The following is a 17,278-nucleotide window of genomic DNA, read 5'->3' on the forward strand; positions in this document are numbered from 1 at the left end:
CCTGTGCATCCCCAGAGGAAGCTATGGGGACCACACTGTGCATCCCCAGAGGAAGCTATGGGGTTTCTGCCCTGTGCATCCTCAGAGAAAGCTATGGGGACCACACTGTGCATCCCCAGAAGAAGCTATGGGTACTCTGCCCTGTGCATCCCCGGAGGAAGCTATGGGGACCACACTGTGCATCCCCAGAAGAAGCTATGGTAACTCTGCCCTGTGCATCCCCGGAGGAAGCTATGGGGACCACACTGTGCATCCCCAGAAGAAGCTATGGGTACTCTGCCCTGTGCATCCCCGGAGGAAGCTATGGGGACCACACTGTGCATCCCCAGAAGAAGCTATGGGTACTCTGCCCTGTGCATCCCCGGAGGAAGCTATGGGGACCACACTGTGCATCCCCAGAAGAAGCTATGGGTACTCTGCCCTGTGCATCCCCGGAGGAAGCTATGGGGACCACACTGTGCATCCCCAGAAGAAGCTATGGGTACTCTGCCCTGTGCATCCCCGGAGGAAGCTATGGGGACCACACTGTGCATCCCCAGAAGAAGCTATGGGTACTCTGCCCTGTGCATCCCCGGAGGAAGCTATGGGGACCACACTGTGCATCCCCAGAGGAAGCTATGGGTACTCTGCCCTGTGCATCCCCAGAGGAAGTTATGGTGTTTCTGCCCTGTGCATCCTCAGAGGAAGCTATGGGTACTCTGCCCTGTGCATCCCCAGAGGAAGTTATGGTGTTTCTGCCCTGTGCATCCTCAGAGGAAGCTATGGGGACACTGCACTGTGCATGCTGATACTTCAGGTACTCCCAGTTGGCACATAGTCAGCACTACTTTGTGTAAATGGAGCAGCAGGTGACACAGAAAGACATTTCTTCACCTCTGAAAAGCACTCAAAGCCACCACGGACCCAGACAGTACCTATAGGGCAAACATAAACACTTCCCCGTGATCTCAGGACCATCTCTGTCTCAGTTCCTCTCCACAGCATGGGCTTTTCAAAGCGGCCAGAAATCGAGAGAATACTCAGTTGTTCTTAGGTAAATCTTAGTATGAGGTTCTTTTTAATCTGTGAACAATACATCATACTAACTCTTATCAAAGTTAAGAAGAAAGTGTGTTTTCAAAAAAGATAGAAACACTACTTCAAAGGAGGCATCAGCTGCCTTGTCTGCCAAGGCAGGGCTTGAAATCGGGAGGCCTAAATTGAAGCCAGTTCCTACCAATTTTAGCAACATGAATGATCTAAATCATTGCTGTGAAGAGATCATGACCACAGCAACTCTTATAAAGGAAAACATTTGATTAGGGCCGGCTTATAGTTCAGAGATTTAGACCATTATTGTCATGGCCAGAAGCATGGTGGCACACAGGTGGACCTGGTCCTGCAGAAGAAGCTTGAGGGCTCTGTATCGGAGTCTGCCAGCAGCAGGAAGAGAGACACTGGGCCTAGCTTGAGCATTTTGAAATCACAGTGACACACTTCGTCCACCAAGGCCACACATCCTATCAGTGCTATTCCCTCTGAGCCTATGGGGTCATTTTCATTTAAACCATTATAGTCAGGTTTTCAAGTGATTTTTGGATTTTGTTTGCCCTGCTTTTCTTTTCCATGGTTCTGGGGATTGCCCCCAGATTCTCCGTTCACCCCTTGCCTTCTCGTGGCCCCTTCTGGCACTGTGCTAATTTGAGTCATTAGTGACAAAACCACTGGTCACTTGCATGAGAACCGGAAGAAATGGTTTAGGGGGTCACAGGGCAGCCCTGCTGTCTTTGTTAGAGTAGCTTCATGTGGATTCTTTTTTTTAAAAAATATTTATTTATTTATTATACACAATATTGTCTTGTATATATGCCTGCAGGCCAGAAGAGGGCACCAGACCTCATTACAGATGGTTGTGAGCCACCATGTGGTTGCTGGGAATTGAACTCAGGACCTTTGGAAGAGCAGGCAGTGCTCTTAACCTCTGAGCCATCTCTCCAGCCCCCTTCATGTGGATTCTGAAGTACTTTTCTTCTGTTGAATAATGGATTGTTTATGATCATTGTGTTATATGAACCTACCTCAACATTTTTCTCTAACAATAGAAGTTGACCCACTCAGCAATACTTAACAAAATATGCCATGATGTTATGACCTTGTTATAGTAGTGGTTTGTAGTTAGGATATTGCAACTCAAAAGTATGACCTTTTAAATCACCACTGGGGAAGCTTCTAGAAACCCAGAATGCAGACTTGCCATTCACTTTGCCCCACAGAAAGAGTCTGCTTTTGACTCAGCTCTGCTGATACACTTCTTGAAGTTAGAAAGTAAATAGGAGATCAGAGGGCGGCAGACGAGGGTGGTAGTGCCCTGCTAGCCAGAGAAATGCTGACTGGATCTTTTTATTCTTCCTTATCTTCAGAAACAACTACAAAGATTACTCCTTGGAGTCCAGACTACACTTCAGGATTCAAGCAGCCCTTCATCTCTGGAAAAAACCGTCCTCTTCCTCAGACTGATGAGAACGCACAGGCTGGAATCCCCCCAGCTAACATGGACTCCTGCTGTGGAGATCAGTCCCAGTTAAGGTGGAAGTGAGATCCTTCGAATAAGAAAGGAAACTTTATTGTCAGGCGCTTCCTGTCACCAGAGTGGCTTCCTGTTCCCCTATGGAATGGCAATCAATATTGTATAGAGATTCTTATACTCTGCCTTTAAAAAGAATTTCACATTAGATTTCAATTGAGGGGTGAAGTCTTTTAAAAGACTGACAGGTACAATAAAGTCTAGTTAGATTATTTATTTTTTTAATGCAAAAATTAATATTGTTCAAGTAGCAAATGGCTTTATATGCTGATCCATTTTTAGATTGGCTTGTCCTTTAAACTTCAGAGATATTTTATTGCTTAGTATTTAAATCTCAGAGTGGGAATAAATAGCACATCTAAAATAATATAACAATGAGTTTCTGAAGGTTCTGAAGAGAGAAGCAGAGGGCCCGAGGGGTGAAGTCTTGCTAGGCTGAAGGACCTGCATCTCTTCAGGATGCTGTAGTCATGAGTTCTCGGGTTTCCGCTCTCAGTGATTGAAATGGTGGCATTTTTCAGAAACCATTCTGTCTTTGAATGTACTCATATCTGATCCAGCAATAGCATTCAGTCATATAGACACATCTCCCGTGTATCTACAGGAAGAAAACACGGTATTTTAGACCTCCCTAACCTTAGTGCTAAAGCCTGAGATATAGACTCTGACTCCTTTTCTTACAGGGAGGAAAAAAATCCCTGTTGCTTTAAATGATATATAAAATATCAGTCATTTTTACACTTAGGATGTGGCTGGCCCAGCACTGACAGCTTCTTCCTTCCTTCCTTCCTTCCTTCCTTCCTTCCTTCCTTCCTTCCTTCCTTCCTTCCTTCCTTCCTTCTTTCTTTCTTTCTTTCTTTCTTTCTTTCTTTCTTTCACATCTGGGCTGGGTTTTGGTTCTGAGTAGAATATAGAACCAGAGCGTGGGACTGGAAGAGCCAGGCTCTGCTACTGGTGAGCAGAGAGCAGTTGGCTTTTCTGGAGTCCCCACACCTGCCAATTACTGTATCTTCCTCTCTTGTGAAATAGAAAAAGAACAGGTGACTTCAACGTTCTCTCTGAGTTTTATAACCACGAGTCTGTGTATTAGGTACTTCCAGCACTGTTTAGCATTCAATCCACATTCTTCCCATTTAGAATGTTTTATAGTATTTTTTTCAATGCACTCCCTCTCCTTCCAATCCACTGCCTATAGTAGTTGTTCCAGCTAAGGGCCAGATCCCACCCAGTGAGGAGAAGCAGTTCACGAGTCCATGAGTCAGGGTTTTGTTCCGTTTTCTTGTCTATATGGTAGTTGACTCCACATTCCCCAGGTGAAGCCCCAAGTTTGTAGTTGGGAGTCTCTTCCTGTTGGTGAGTAGTTAGCAACGTAAAACAAATAACTTGGCCTTTCTAGGACTTGGATTTCCCAGTGGGAATGACAAGGTAGATTCAGTGCTCTGAGGCCTCAATGAGGTGGTGCATTTGGTAGCTTTCTGTACACTGGGGAGGCTATAGACACAGGAGTGAGTCTGACCATTATGGCTTGTGCATGGATTACAGTATCTATATGAAAGTATCCTCTGAGTCTGTGGTCTATGCCGTAAGATGAAGTGAACGTGGGCAGTCAGAAGCCTCTCAGTTTATGCAGTTACCACTGAGAGCAGCCCAGGTCATGGAGTTGCTCCTGCTCTCCCCTCCTGCAGTTCCCATGCTCAGCATTGGTGTTGTGTTGCATAAGGAACCATTGCTTGACCAACATTGAGGAAGCATTTCTTGAAGAAGGTGATTAATAACACTTCTTCAGCATGGGGGCAGATAACATGTCACATTAATATGAATTATTCAACCAGTTACAGATAGAAGGGGAAATAAATTGTCATGATACTATAGAAATATATTCGATAATTATATATAAAACTTTGAAGAAAAGTTTATAAATTCTTTAGGAGAACATTGATGACATTATTTTAAAAACATATTATTAAAGAATATATCTGGGTGTAGGGGCACATTCCTTTAATCCCAGCACCTGGGAGGCGGATCTCTAAGTTTGAGGCCAGCCTGGTCTGCATAGTGAGTTCCAGGCCAGCCATAACTACATAGTGAAACCATGTCTCCAAAAAGAAACAAATAAAAAGGATATATATCCATATTTTGTGAGAATCTGTCAGAGCTCATGGTCTGTAACAATAAATTCTTTTTCTGGTATAAAATGAAAAAAAAAAAGTGAAGCTAAAAATAGCTATTGTAGGCTGGTGAGATGGGTCAGCAGTTAGAATCCTTCCTGCTTCTCCGGGGACCAGAGGCTGTTTCTCACTACCATGTCAGACAGTTCTCACCTGCTGGAACTGCAGAAGAGCTGACAGGCACCCGGACAAACATGGCATATGCTCACACAGAAGAAGCACACGTGTACATGAGTAGACAATCTTTTTTTAAATGACTGCTTTTACATTATCAAACAAATTCATCTGTGCCTTTTTTTTCATTTGTGGGGTTTTTGTTTTTATTCCTCATATTCTCTTTGCCAGTTAGCCGCGTGGATCATCTATCTAGTGACCTTATAAATACTGCGATAGACATCTATCTGTTTCCTGTCGTGTTCAAGACACTGTACAGGCACCGGTTTCTTAGGATGTTTGTAAGGGTCATCTTCTACAACCTGTTTCGTGATTTAGGATGTTTGCCTAAGAGACACCATTTTATCTGTCATCTTTGTGAGGCACTGGTAGTGGCTGGGGACTCAGGTATGTCTAAGGACAGTTTGTATAGCCACTGGCAAAATTGCTTCTGTTTATTTTTAAATAGCGAGGCCGTGTTCTGATTGGTGCTTTGCCTTGGTCAGTAGAAAAGCTTGGAAGGTTAACTACACCAACTTCTGTGTATATTTGAATGCTTGCTCTTCCTGCATGGAAGATTACAGAGCACACAGTTTTGTGGCTGTCTGTCTGTTCTGAGGTCAGGAGGAGACAGTGGGCAGGAGTTACAGGGAGATACACTTCACATTCCTCCGTGGGAAGGACAGTGTGCGGTCATTAGAGCAATGCGGCAGGCAGGCCAGCTCCTCGGAAAGGGGTGAGTTAGCAGCCCTGGGTGACTGTCATCCCTCCCTGGCCCGAGGGCCTGGGTTAATTGAATTGGAGGTCAAGTCATTCTACAATTTTTTGACCAGGGCTTAAACCCTGTGGTGTGGAAGAGTGAAAAGCGAGTGCCCCCTCTTCAAGTAGAAGTGCGCGCTCTTTCCCTAATCATTTTATTGTGATGGGCACTAGCAGCACCGGCTGTCAAAGTTCACATGATTCTGCCTCCCTTCTATCCCCATGAGGTTTAGTGATCTTGTTGAGTAGAGCCCTGCTCCCTGGACAGCAAGAGTGATTTAAGAACAGTCTTTATGACCAAGTGGAAAAATCAATTCTTGTCAATTCCCTAGACATTTCATTTTTCCTGTGTCCTTTTCCCCCCTTTGTTGAATTCCCTCGGTTTCTGAATCACCAGTTCTGGTGTGGTTAGTTGTAATTAGTGAAGCCTCTGATGACAGAAATCCTACCTGATCCATCAGGTCTGGATCTTAGCAAATTAATTTGTCCTTTTCGGCCATTGAACATACTGCTTCTGCTGTCCTCAGTCAGCTGTGGTTGCTAGGCTCCTGAAATGGCCATGGGCAGTGGGGCCTTTCTTCTTGCCTGCAGCAGTTCTCAAAGGCTCCAGGATTCTTTTTTTTTTTTTTTTTTGGTTTTTCGAGACAGGGTTTCTCTGTGGCTTTGGAGCCTGTCCTGGAACTAGCTCTGTAGACCAGGCTGGTCTGGCTCCAGGGTTCTTGCCCCTGGCACTCTGGCATTTGCTTGCTGTCCGCGGTGACTGCCCATCCCTCATCCATTGCATCACCTTGTCAGCTATCTCTCAGTAGTTACTCTTTCTGTTTAAGTGCCCTTAAACTTTGATTCTCCCGTGTATTTGGCATATGAACTGGTCTCACCCCTGTGAACTCTGTGTGTGCTCATCGAAAAGTCCCTGTTTTTAAGATTACTTGGGTAGTCTTATTTTGTAAACTGTCTCTGCATGTTGCAATTGTTAGGTCGCTTTCATGAATAAGATAATTTCTGAAAATTTAATGAACACTTTGTGATACGTTTACATCACCAACATGCTGATGTTGACCCTCTTAGCTATTTCAATATGCTACTTACAGATTGTTTGACACAATTGATCCACTTAAGGGATAATATGGAAGATGATTTATCTAAATTTAAATATTTTATGCCTTCTGGTTGCCTATTGTAAGTAACTTAAGCTGTTTAAGGATCTCTTTATTAGATACAGTGATAGATCTAATGTGTCACTAGATTGGTCTATACATAAGTAATATGAAACAACCCATATTGGCTAATCCTCCATGCCCTTTTAGGAGTGGAGTTGTTTCTTCATATTGCTCTCCCACCATCCAGTTATTTACATATTTTACTGTATGTATTAGATTGCTAGAACCCTGCCTCCCAGTTAGTATTTTGGTCTATTGTACATTTGCTGTTAGCTTTTATTATTTTAGAATGTTGAACTTGAAATGTAAAGGGCCCATCAGACTCTATCAAGGAAGATGGCCTTGCTGTTGAACAGTTCCATCTGATCTGGACAGACCTTCATATGCGAGGACAAACTTAAGTCCGTTCCAGTCCATTTATAAAACTTGATCACTTCAGAAGGAAGTGATAGAAGAGCTATTCCGTGTACTGAGACGGCTGAGCAGGTTCTCAGCCTGAACCACGTAGAGGATATATAGATTGAACACTAGAGAAGACTAAGCCCCACCCCCTCCTGTTTGCAGTATACAGTGAGTGACATGTGTTCATCACAGTTAGTCATATTGCAGCAGGACTGTGCAAAAACTCAAAGCAGATGCTTCGCTGTATTTAAATAATAAAGAATTCTGTACATGCCTACAGGTTGAATTTTATTTTATTTTATTTTTGCGGTGCTAGAAATGAAACCCCGAGGGCTGGTGTTTGCTTTGTAAGTGTTCTACAACTGAGCCATATCCTCGGCCCCAGGTTGAATATTGAATAGGAAAAATCAAGGTACAATTGTAGCAAACTTACTGACAATAAACACATAGGACACTTTGTCAACTGAGCACTTCCTAGAAGTGTGTAATTAAAAGGCTGAACACGGGACGTGTGCATATTACGTCAGGTGCATTTGTTTTATTGCTCCTTAACTTTTTCTTCAGGGCTTTGAATTAAAAGTCTTGGTAGTTTGGGTACCAAAAGAAAATAAAAATAATTGTTTTCAGTGGAACACAACTGATAATGAGGGTCTCTGAATAGCTGAGCATACTAAAGAATATTGCTTACATTTACTTGTGAAGCAGTTGTATTCTTCTGAGTTTGAAGGGGTGGCAAATTCTGCTTGAGGAATTACACAGGCCTGTAGCTTCAGTCTCACTCTGAATAGGGCAGACTTTGGAGATAGCAAATGAGTATAAATGAGTTTCACAAATTCCCTTTTCTCCTGAAGTGTTCCCCCTACCACCACCACCGCAGTAGACCAAATGCTTTCTGTACGGCTCTCCTCTTGCCTACTCCTGTCCTAGGGCATAAACCATGAATATTGGCACACGGCTAAGGAAACACTGGACCACTGAGCACCCAGCCCAAGTAGTTTCCAGGAAAAAGGAGGTTGTGGTAAACATCTTAAATCTCAGGCTTTTGGTTGTGTTTAATGATGTAAGAAAACAGCACTGTTTGGGTCCAAGATTTACAGAGAGGCACACATGTGCCACAGATGTGTGCTGTGCAGTAAGGCACATAACAGTTAACCGTGTGCCACATCCAGCCACCGTGTCATGGGAATTCTAGAGCCGATTGTGTTTTTCATCACTTTTCCCTTCTCTGACTGTTGGTGTCTGAACACCTGAACGGATATTAATTGTCTCTTTATCGATTGCTATTTTAAAATATTTATTGCAGATGTTCATAGAATGCTCAATTTTGATGCAAATTATATACAAAGGCATATACGTATATATTTAATAACGGAGACGTATTATTTTATTGCACAACTTATTTTCAAAGCAAATTTACTTTATAAATGTCTTTTGAGACTTTTTTTTGCCTCAGAAATACAAAAAGTAACTCTGTGTTCTTTCTGGTTTGTAAGAGGTACATTTGATTTTCACTTACTTTTGGATTAAGCAAAATTAAGGCATGTATGAACCAACTTGGAGCTTCTAGTTGAACTATCAGAGCGCCTGTCTGTACTTGGGATTGAGTGCTGTACCGGTCAGACATGGATTTGTCTTGTCTCTGTCTGCTTCCCTCATGCGCTTAAGCATGGTCTTCTGGGGAGATTCTCAGCAGTCAGTTTTACAGAGGAAAACCATCTTAGAAACCGAAGCGATCCGGACTCTGTAAAATGAATGTGTTACTAACACCCATCTGCTCACCAGTGGACTAGCCTCAGGTCCTGGAGAGGGAAAGAGACCATATCTAGGAAGCTTTCCATCAGTCAAGGAGGAGGAAGAGGAGTGTGAACTAGCATTTTCTCATGTAAAAGCTGTGTTTCCATGGCTTCCGTGTGCTGCTTTTGTGTTAATGTTATCATCTGTGATGTGGAAGTCAATGTAGATAAAGATTTAAATTTTCAACATGAAGACAAGAGTTCCTGTTTCTATTTTTACAATTTAGACAATTTTGAAAACAGATATCATATTAGAAATTGTATTTTTAAGTGCAAATAAATCAATCTGCAAGTCAGTGTTTCCCTCTTCTTCCCTTGTACCTTAGAGAAGGCTCCTTGTTAGTAGGTACATATTTCAGTTGCCAGATTGTTTTCAGAATCCTCTTTTCATATTGCTGTAATCAGTTTACCTATGATGTGCAATGATTTGTTATTTAAATAAATGACTCGATGAAATTACAGTCTCGTCCTAGTTGGTCTTCACGTGAAAGCCGCACATAACTTCCCTTTGGTTGGCCCTTAATTGTCATGTGACTTTTTGTTTCTTGGTGAGACTTCCTTTCTTTCTCCTCCCAACCTTATTGCCCGCAGGTATGAAGACCCTTTTTAAAGCTATGCTCTTGGCTGAGTCCGGGGGCACATAGGGAGCCATGGGATGGATCGTTTGCCCTGAGGGAGGGTTTGCTATCACATCACTTGCATTAACCTAGCTGCTGCTGTGACCAGTTGCAACATCCATTGTAGCAGAGTAGACCAAGCACTGTCTCTGAAAAGCAGGTATGTATTTAGATTCGACTTGTCTAGATCATTGCACGTGATTTCCCTGTCAGACCATGTAACCATGCCAAACTCCACAAAATCGAATATAAATGAGGAATGACTCTCCTACTCCACTCAGTGCCAAGAATTGTCAAGGGGCATGCATGAAACACAGTGGACTAGTCTAGATCTTGCCCCACAAGCAAGCGCCCTGTCTAGAGGTCAGCTACTGATAGAAGAGATGGACGTGGGCCAGGGACTAAGGAACGGAGGGTGACGCGCAGGTAGCTGACCTGTGCCTCGTCACCATTCTTTGTCATTCTAACATGTCCTTTGGAATTTTGAGAGACCGAAATATGTATTCCTAGATCTTGGTCACTCAAATTTGGCTCTAGAATATTCTACACTATTTTATTCCCTTTGAGATGAGCACTCTATATCTGTCTGTCTGTCTGTCTGTCTGTCTGTCTCTCTCTCTCTCTCTCTCTCTCTGTACAATAGATTTACAAACACATTAGTTCTTGGCAGATCTCTGTTCCATAGTTTCAGGCCAGCTACGGCCATCAGTAAAACACGAGCGCCCCTTTTATGGAGCTCATTGGCCAGTAGAATGAGAAACTGAAAAGATTTTGTAACAAAGACCGATCATCTGTGATCATCATGGGGGCTGCCAGGTTTTTTTGTTCTTATTTGTTTAAGATGTGTTACTAGAACAAGGCCATCCCCTCTTAGACCCACACTCTGTTTTAAGGCTGCATTTGATTTTTTTTTTTTTTTTGGTTTTTCGAGACAGGGTTTCTCTGTGGCTTTGGAGCCTGTCCTGGAACTAGCTCTTGTAGATCAGGCTGGTCTCGAACTCACAGAGATCCGCCTGCCTCTGCCTCCTGAGTGCTGGGATTAAAGGCGTGCGCCACCACCGCCCGGCTGCATTTGATTTTCATTAACTGTTCTTGGAGGATCAATTATCGCCCCTTCTCTGTCTGTGTCCCCTTCCCCACCCCTCCCCGCCAACTGTGCCGTCTCCCATTCCCTTCCAGCTTGTGTGCAGTCCAACACTGCAAAAGAACCAGCGGGGGGGGGGGACTGGAGAGATGGCTCAGAGGTTAAGGGCATTGCCTGCTCTTCCAAAGGTCCTGAGTTCAATTCCCAGCAACCATATGGCTTTTCCCAAAAGAGATAGACTCGTTTCTTCTAGGGAAAGCCATGTTTTTAAGTGACGGCTGTATAATGCTTGAATAGAGCCTCCTTCATATTTTCCATTTCTTTCCTCCTTCCCACAGTTCCCTTACAAGGCAGGCACATCTGAGGAGCATGCAAGCATTTGTGATGTTTGTCAGTCTCTGAGGAAATGTGTCTGTTGGGGCATTTCAGAGCATGGGGATTCTTTAGGCATAGCTTTTTATCCAGAATGAACAAGAACACATTCCTTCACTACTCTTCCCTTCCCAGGAGATCTTCCTTAGGCCCAAACTGGGAAGGTTTTACCAAATGGCTGACATACTGTCAGAAAGATAGAGGCTTAGGTGGAAAGGGGCTTATATCAGTTCATTTTCTGTGCTGTAATAAAACACCAGGACCAAAACACAACTCAGGGAAGAAAAGCTTTATTTTAGCTCACGGTTCACGAGGGACAGGGTCCTTATGGCAGGGAAGGCTTGGCATGGTGACAGAGCTGTAAGCTGATTGGTCACATTGTTATCCACACACGGGAAGCAGTAAGAGAACAGGACCTAGGGCAAGACTATAAATCCTCAAAGCCTGCCTCTAAGTCGTGAACTTCCTTCAGCAAGGCTATTCTGCAAATAGTGTCACCCACTGGGGACCAAGTGTTCAGATACATGAGCCTAAGGGGGCGGGGACTTTTCTCATTCAAACCACCACAGAGGCGTATGATATCTTCTGTTAGTGAAACTGTAGCCCTTAGAAAAGATGCCGGACTTGTGCTTATAAAGGGAGGGCCTGGGCACAGTGGTTCACGCCTGTAATATTAACAGTCAGGAGGCTGAGGCAAAGGAATTACAATTTTGGGACTGGCCTGGGCTATGCTATGCAACGAGACCTTGTCTCAAATAAGGAAAAAGGGAAAAAACTAGAAGGACGAGGTGGAGGTGAAAGAGGAGGAGAAGGGGAGAAAATATCTGGGAAGTCCTGAATTATTCCTAAGACAAAAGTGGAGTTGTTTGGTGTGGGAGATCTTTTAGCCACGTTCAGAGTTGCTCATCACCAGGACAAGACGCTGTTCCTTCGCCACTGGCAATCAGGGTCTGGAGGATTGGCCACAGTGTGGCTCAGTGGAGCAGTTCTCAGATTTCCTGTCTTAAAAATGACCATCTTTTTTTTTTTTAAGGGACTGGGGAGAGAAAGAGAAGAAGGCATCAAAGGCATCTTTGGATATTCTGGCTACCTGAGCATCGGAGAAGGCAGTGGAGGAGAGACAGGGTTGCTTGTCGGTGCACCTCTCTCTACCGCCAAGATGGCCGCTTCTTTCTCTACAAATCTCTGTTCCCAGAGACTCAGTTTACATGTGCACATACGAAATAGGAAGTGTCCACATTTTTATTAATATCTAGACTGTATACTCATTGGGTTGAGTATGGGTATGACCCTTCAGGAAACTGGTTCTGAAAGGGAAGATGTTGAGGGGGAGGACTGGAGGATGAGAAATAAAAAAGACAAAAAACAAAATATGGGACCAGGAGGTTTTGTACAAGCTGATGGCTTATGTCAAGCAAGTTTCTTAAGTATAGAATCAGCCGCAGTGATAGTGCACACCCTGCCCTCAGGAGGCAGCGGCAGGTGGGTCTCTGAGTTCGAGGCCAGCTTGGTCTACAGAGTGAGTTCTAAGAAAGGCAGGGCTACACAGAAAAACCCTGTCTTGGAGGGGAAAAAGTATAGCATCTTATATACTTATATATTTGTAGGGGGAGAATGGGCCAAGGTCAGCAGAAAACTAAATCAAATAATACTGGCAAAGAGAGCACAGGACACCCCAGGTACAGTTAGCTGCCTTAGGACTGATAAACCACAGCCCTTCATGGGAGAAAGTTAGGTTCCCAGAACCTAAACCTCAAATCCTTCAAGGCCCTAGTCCCAGCCCCAGATTCCACCTTCTCAAGTCAGCCCCTAAACAAGGACACAAAGCTATATTTCTTATGTCCTTTTTTGGCCTCTGAGAAAGCCTTGGATCAGTCTAGCTCCCAACAGAGGAGCACACATTTTCAAAACTGGATATTGAAACCCCGTGTTTCCTAACTGGTTAGAGAACAATGAGCTAAGGCCAGCTCAACAGAATTTCTTGGCATGCATTTTAGTGGCTTTAAAATGTCAACTCTTGGGGATGCACAAGACAAGGTGGAGGTGAGAGTATTAGGATGGCCCGTTCGGCTTTGGGGTGAGCAGAACAAGAGGATTTTCCTTGTGGGCTAGATGTCACCTGGATTGCATCCTTTGTCTTTATCTTGAACTCGAGGGAGAAGATGGGAAGGTGGACCTGCTTACCTCACCAGGTTAATTTTCCTTCCCGAAATCCTCTACTGTCTTCCGTCTCCATACCCAATATCATTATTTTCTCAGAAGATTCATTTGCATTTCTCTTAAAACTGGTGCCTGAAATTGGTCCAAATCTTAGCTGTTATAACAGATGTGACTTGACCTTATTTTTTTCTTACCCATTTCATCATAGACTTGGTTTTCTGACTTTGAGCAATCGTTTGCCCTACAATAAAAGATTCTGTAAAATGACTCCAAAGGAGAACAGCTCCTGTTCTAAGGCCAGCACACTTCCCCTTCCAGATGCCCTGCAGCAATCAGCCAGCTACCACCCAGCCACACCACCACCTCTGCTCACAGTGCATGGCCATGCGTGCTGCCTGCTGCAGCCAGACAATCCCTGGCCCTACAGCTGCCATAGTTCTGGCAGCAGCACTTCCCTGGGGAGGATGGGGAGAAGAAACAACAGCTGCCTCCTTCCCTGTCTTTGTCGGATGTGTTGCCGCAGTGGGACATTGACCGCTCACATCTAAGCTGGTGATGAGAAGGAGGTGGCATCTCCGAGCTGCTGTCTGAAGACTCACTGAGCCGGTGCTTCTATCTGGAGATGGGACTTGCTCATTGTTTCCTTGAGGGTCTTTGGACTGAGCATAACTGAGGGAGTTTGCACTAGACCCTTCCTGCCACTCACACATACAGATGTTTTACATCCCCTCTGTACTCAAGTTGGTAGCTTAGACTTCAGTTCATGTTTGTTGTGAATAGTTGAGATGATTTTTGTTACATTGTTCTAAGTAAATGCTTTTTCCTTTTCCGGGATGTCTTGTTTTGCTGTAGTAAATTGTTGAAATGTACCAACCATGACCGAACATGTATCTACTCAAAGAAGACTCTACAATTATAAGCAGATATACATAATCATAGGATGAAAATAGCCATGTATAGAAGAATACACAGATACCCAAAACGAGACTACTCTAAGGACATCCTATCCGCTCTTTGAGGTCCACAGAACCATGCAGGGGAAAGAGGACCTGCAGCTGCAGAGAAATGGTATCTGCTTTGCTTGTGCCTCTGAATCTCCTCTTAGGATGTCTGGCTGAGTTTATGTCTGGAAAAGATACAATGAGGACACATGAGCCCGCAGCTGGTTCCTTGTCAAACTCTTTGGAATATTAGTTGTGGAATATTATTAGTTGAAGATGTATTATATTTTTTATGCTGTGGAGCATTTGTTTAATGTTACAAAGATTCTTTTATGGGGCTGGAGAGATGGCTCAGCGGTTAAGAGCATTGCCTGTTCTTCCAAAGGTCCTGAGTTCAATTCTCAGCAACCATATGGTGGCTCACAACCATCTGTAATGAGATCTGGTGCCCTCTTCTGGCCTGCAGGCATACACACAGACAGAACATTGTATACATAATAAATAAATAAATAAATATTTTTTGAAAAAGATTCTTTTATGATGCATTTGTTTAACTCTGTGAAGCTGTGTTACTTTGCCTGTCTAAAACACCTGATTGGTCTAATAAAGAGGTGAACGGCCAATAGCTAGGCAGGAGAGAGAATAGGCGGGGCTGGCAGGCAGAGAGAATAAATAGAAGGAGAAAAAGAGGGGGAACAAGAAAAGGAGGAGAGGAAGAGGCAAGGGGTCAGTCACCCAGATATACAGCCAGCCATGGAATAAGAAGTAAAGAAAGGAACATAGAATAGAGAAAAGTAAAAGCCTAGAGGCAAAAGACAGATGGGATAATTTAAGGAAAACTGGCTCGAAACAAGCCAAGCTAAGGACAGGCATTCATAAGTAAGAATAAGATTCTGTGTGATTTATTTGAGAACTGGATGGCAGGTCCCCAAAAAGTCGAAGAGTAAATTAAAACATCAGTTTTAATTTTAGGAAAGCTCGGTAGGAGGGATAGGGGTTGGATGTCTGGGATTAAAGGTTCCTCCACGGTTTTCCAGCCTCCTCAGCTAGGCAACACCTCAGTTGGCTACACCCAACACACTGGAGGTGGGGCCCTCGAGGGTGTTTCTGGGTAGGTCTGTCTGGTGTGACAGAAGGGACAGGGGCTGTGGTCACAGTTGCACAAAACAGTGGCTCGCTGTAAGGAGAGAGGCCATGACAACCATCTAAGGTGTGTGGGTAGTTTCAGTGGATTCTGGCACTTCATCTGTTATTTGAAGTCATAGTTTTTATTTTAATTAGTTAATTAATTGAGTTTTTGAGACAGGGTTTCTCTGTAGCTTTGGAGCCTGTCCTGGAACTAGCTCTTGTAGCCCAGGCTGGCCTTGAACTCACAGAGATCTGCCTGTCTCTGCCTCCCAATTGCTGGGATTAAAGACCACTGCCTGGCTCTTTGTCTATTTTAATAATCTGAATTTATTTGAATTTTTGTATGAGTGTTTTGACCACATGTACATTGAGGAGCACATGCTTGATTGACAAGATCAGAAGAGGATATCGAGTTCCCTGCAACTGGAATTACAGAGAAGGTTGTGTGCTGCCATGCAGGCACTGGGAAATGAACCAGAGTCCTTGGGAAGAGCAGCGGGGTTGGGGAGCTCTTAACCACTGAGCCATCTCTCTAGCCCCAGAAGTCCTCTTAGAAACACCTTTTCAATGTGCATTCTGGAAGCAACCCTGAGGGAAGAGAGGGGGGATGTTGTGGTGAGGGAATTATTTCCTAGCTAGCTCCCCTCCAGAGCCACTGGCGGCATCTATCATCAGGTGGGCTTTCTCACAGTGTCTGAAGGGCAGAAGAGGAAAGTATGGTTGAGCAGTGTCCTCCTGGGGGAACTGCAGCTTCCTCTGGTGATGCTGGCGGCTCCAAGACCAGTCTCTAGCATAAGTGGATGACCTGAGGTGAGTTTGTGCTCCCATTAAGTCCACTCAAAGGTTAACGCTTAAGGACTGGCTTTTTCTAACCTAGGGCTTCTCTTTGACTGTGGGATCTTGGATCTGGCCACAGAGCAAGAAGTTACACCATCAGGCCAGGAGGCTAACATCCTGGAAGATCCATGGCAACATTTAGAATCTCCTATGATGGGCCAGCAAGATAGCTCAGTGGATAAAGTGCTAGCCACTAAGCCCAAGGACCTGAATTAGATCTGGCACCCACATGAAAGTCAGCTGCAGTAACCTGCACTTGTAATGTCAGTACTCTTATGGGAATATGGGAAGGCAGAGACAGGAGAATTGCCAGGAAGCTCACAGGCTGGCTGGTCTTGAGGGAGCAGCATGGCAGACACAAGAGGCCCAAAGTCAGGTGGGGTTTGGTAGAAAAGGTGGAGAAGGTAGAGAGAGAGCTGCCTGCTTTCCTCTGGCCTCCACAGTTGCGCTGTGGTCCACACACACATTACACATATACACAATCAGTCACACGCACCAGACACATACATAAACAAATCTGTGACCTTTGAATTTATGCAGCAGAAGTTCATGTTCCTTCTACAGCCTTCAAGTCTATTGAAGCTATTGGGTTAGACTGTGGCTCTCTGGCTTCAAGTCCTGCCCACCAGAGGCACCTCTACTCCTTCAGTGTGCCTCCTTGTGTGCTTGTGTGTTCTTCATCGGCTTGGCGTCCACAGCTTGCCTGGAGTCCTTTTCTCTCTTGGTTAAGTTCTCATCCATTGAGGCCAATAGTCATCTCTCCAGAAGTGGAGGACCTGGTTAGTCCCTGGACAGGAAATGAGAAAGTTTAACGTAGGAAAGTCACAGCCTTCCGTGGGAGTGCAGGAGCTTTGAATGACAGCAGAGGCTCTACCACGTTTGTGAATGCAAAGGCAGGATGTGGCAATTGTACTCATTTTCCTCAAATCACTTCCCTGCAAGAAAAACACTGGCAGCTGTTGAAATAGGAGCGGCGGGGCTGCGTCCCCAACACCCCGGCCGCTTGGCTAGCTCATGCCCGAAATAACAACACACAAACTGTATTCATTTAAGAACTGCTTGGCCCATGAACTCTAGCCCTTACAGGCTAATTCTCGCACCTGGACTAGCCCATTTCTAATGATGTGTGTAAGCACCCCAA

General features: G+C 44.4%; 1 protein-coding gene across 3 annotated transcripts in view; it reads left to right on the forward strand.

Moving 5' to 3' along the window:
* Ttc39b (tetratricopeptide repeat domain 39B) overlaps positions 1–9,459 on the forward strand; it is a 112,501-nt gene extending 103,042 nt beyond the window's left edge. For all 3 annotated transcript variants that reach the window (XM_050157451.1, XM_050157453.1, XM_050157452.1), the window contains one exon: positions 2,400–9,459. In XM_050157451.1, coding sequence (XP_050013408.1) covers positions 2,400–2,496 — 97 coding nt within the window. In that variant the 3' untranslated portion in view covers positions 2,497–9,459. The remainder of the gene's footprint in view (positions 1–2,399) is intronic.
* The last annotated feature ends 7,819 nt before the right edge of the window (positions 9,460–17,278 follow it).

The sequence above is a fragment of the Alexandromys fortis genome, unplaced genomic scaffold (genome assembly GCF_014885135.2).
Source record: "Alexandromys fortis isolate MF-2015 unplaced genomic scaffold, M_Fortis_MF-2015_v1.1 scaffold_64, whole genome shotgun sequence".
NCBI lineage: Eukaryota > Metazoa > Chordata > Mammalia > Rodentia > Cricetidae > Alexandromys > Alexandromys fortis.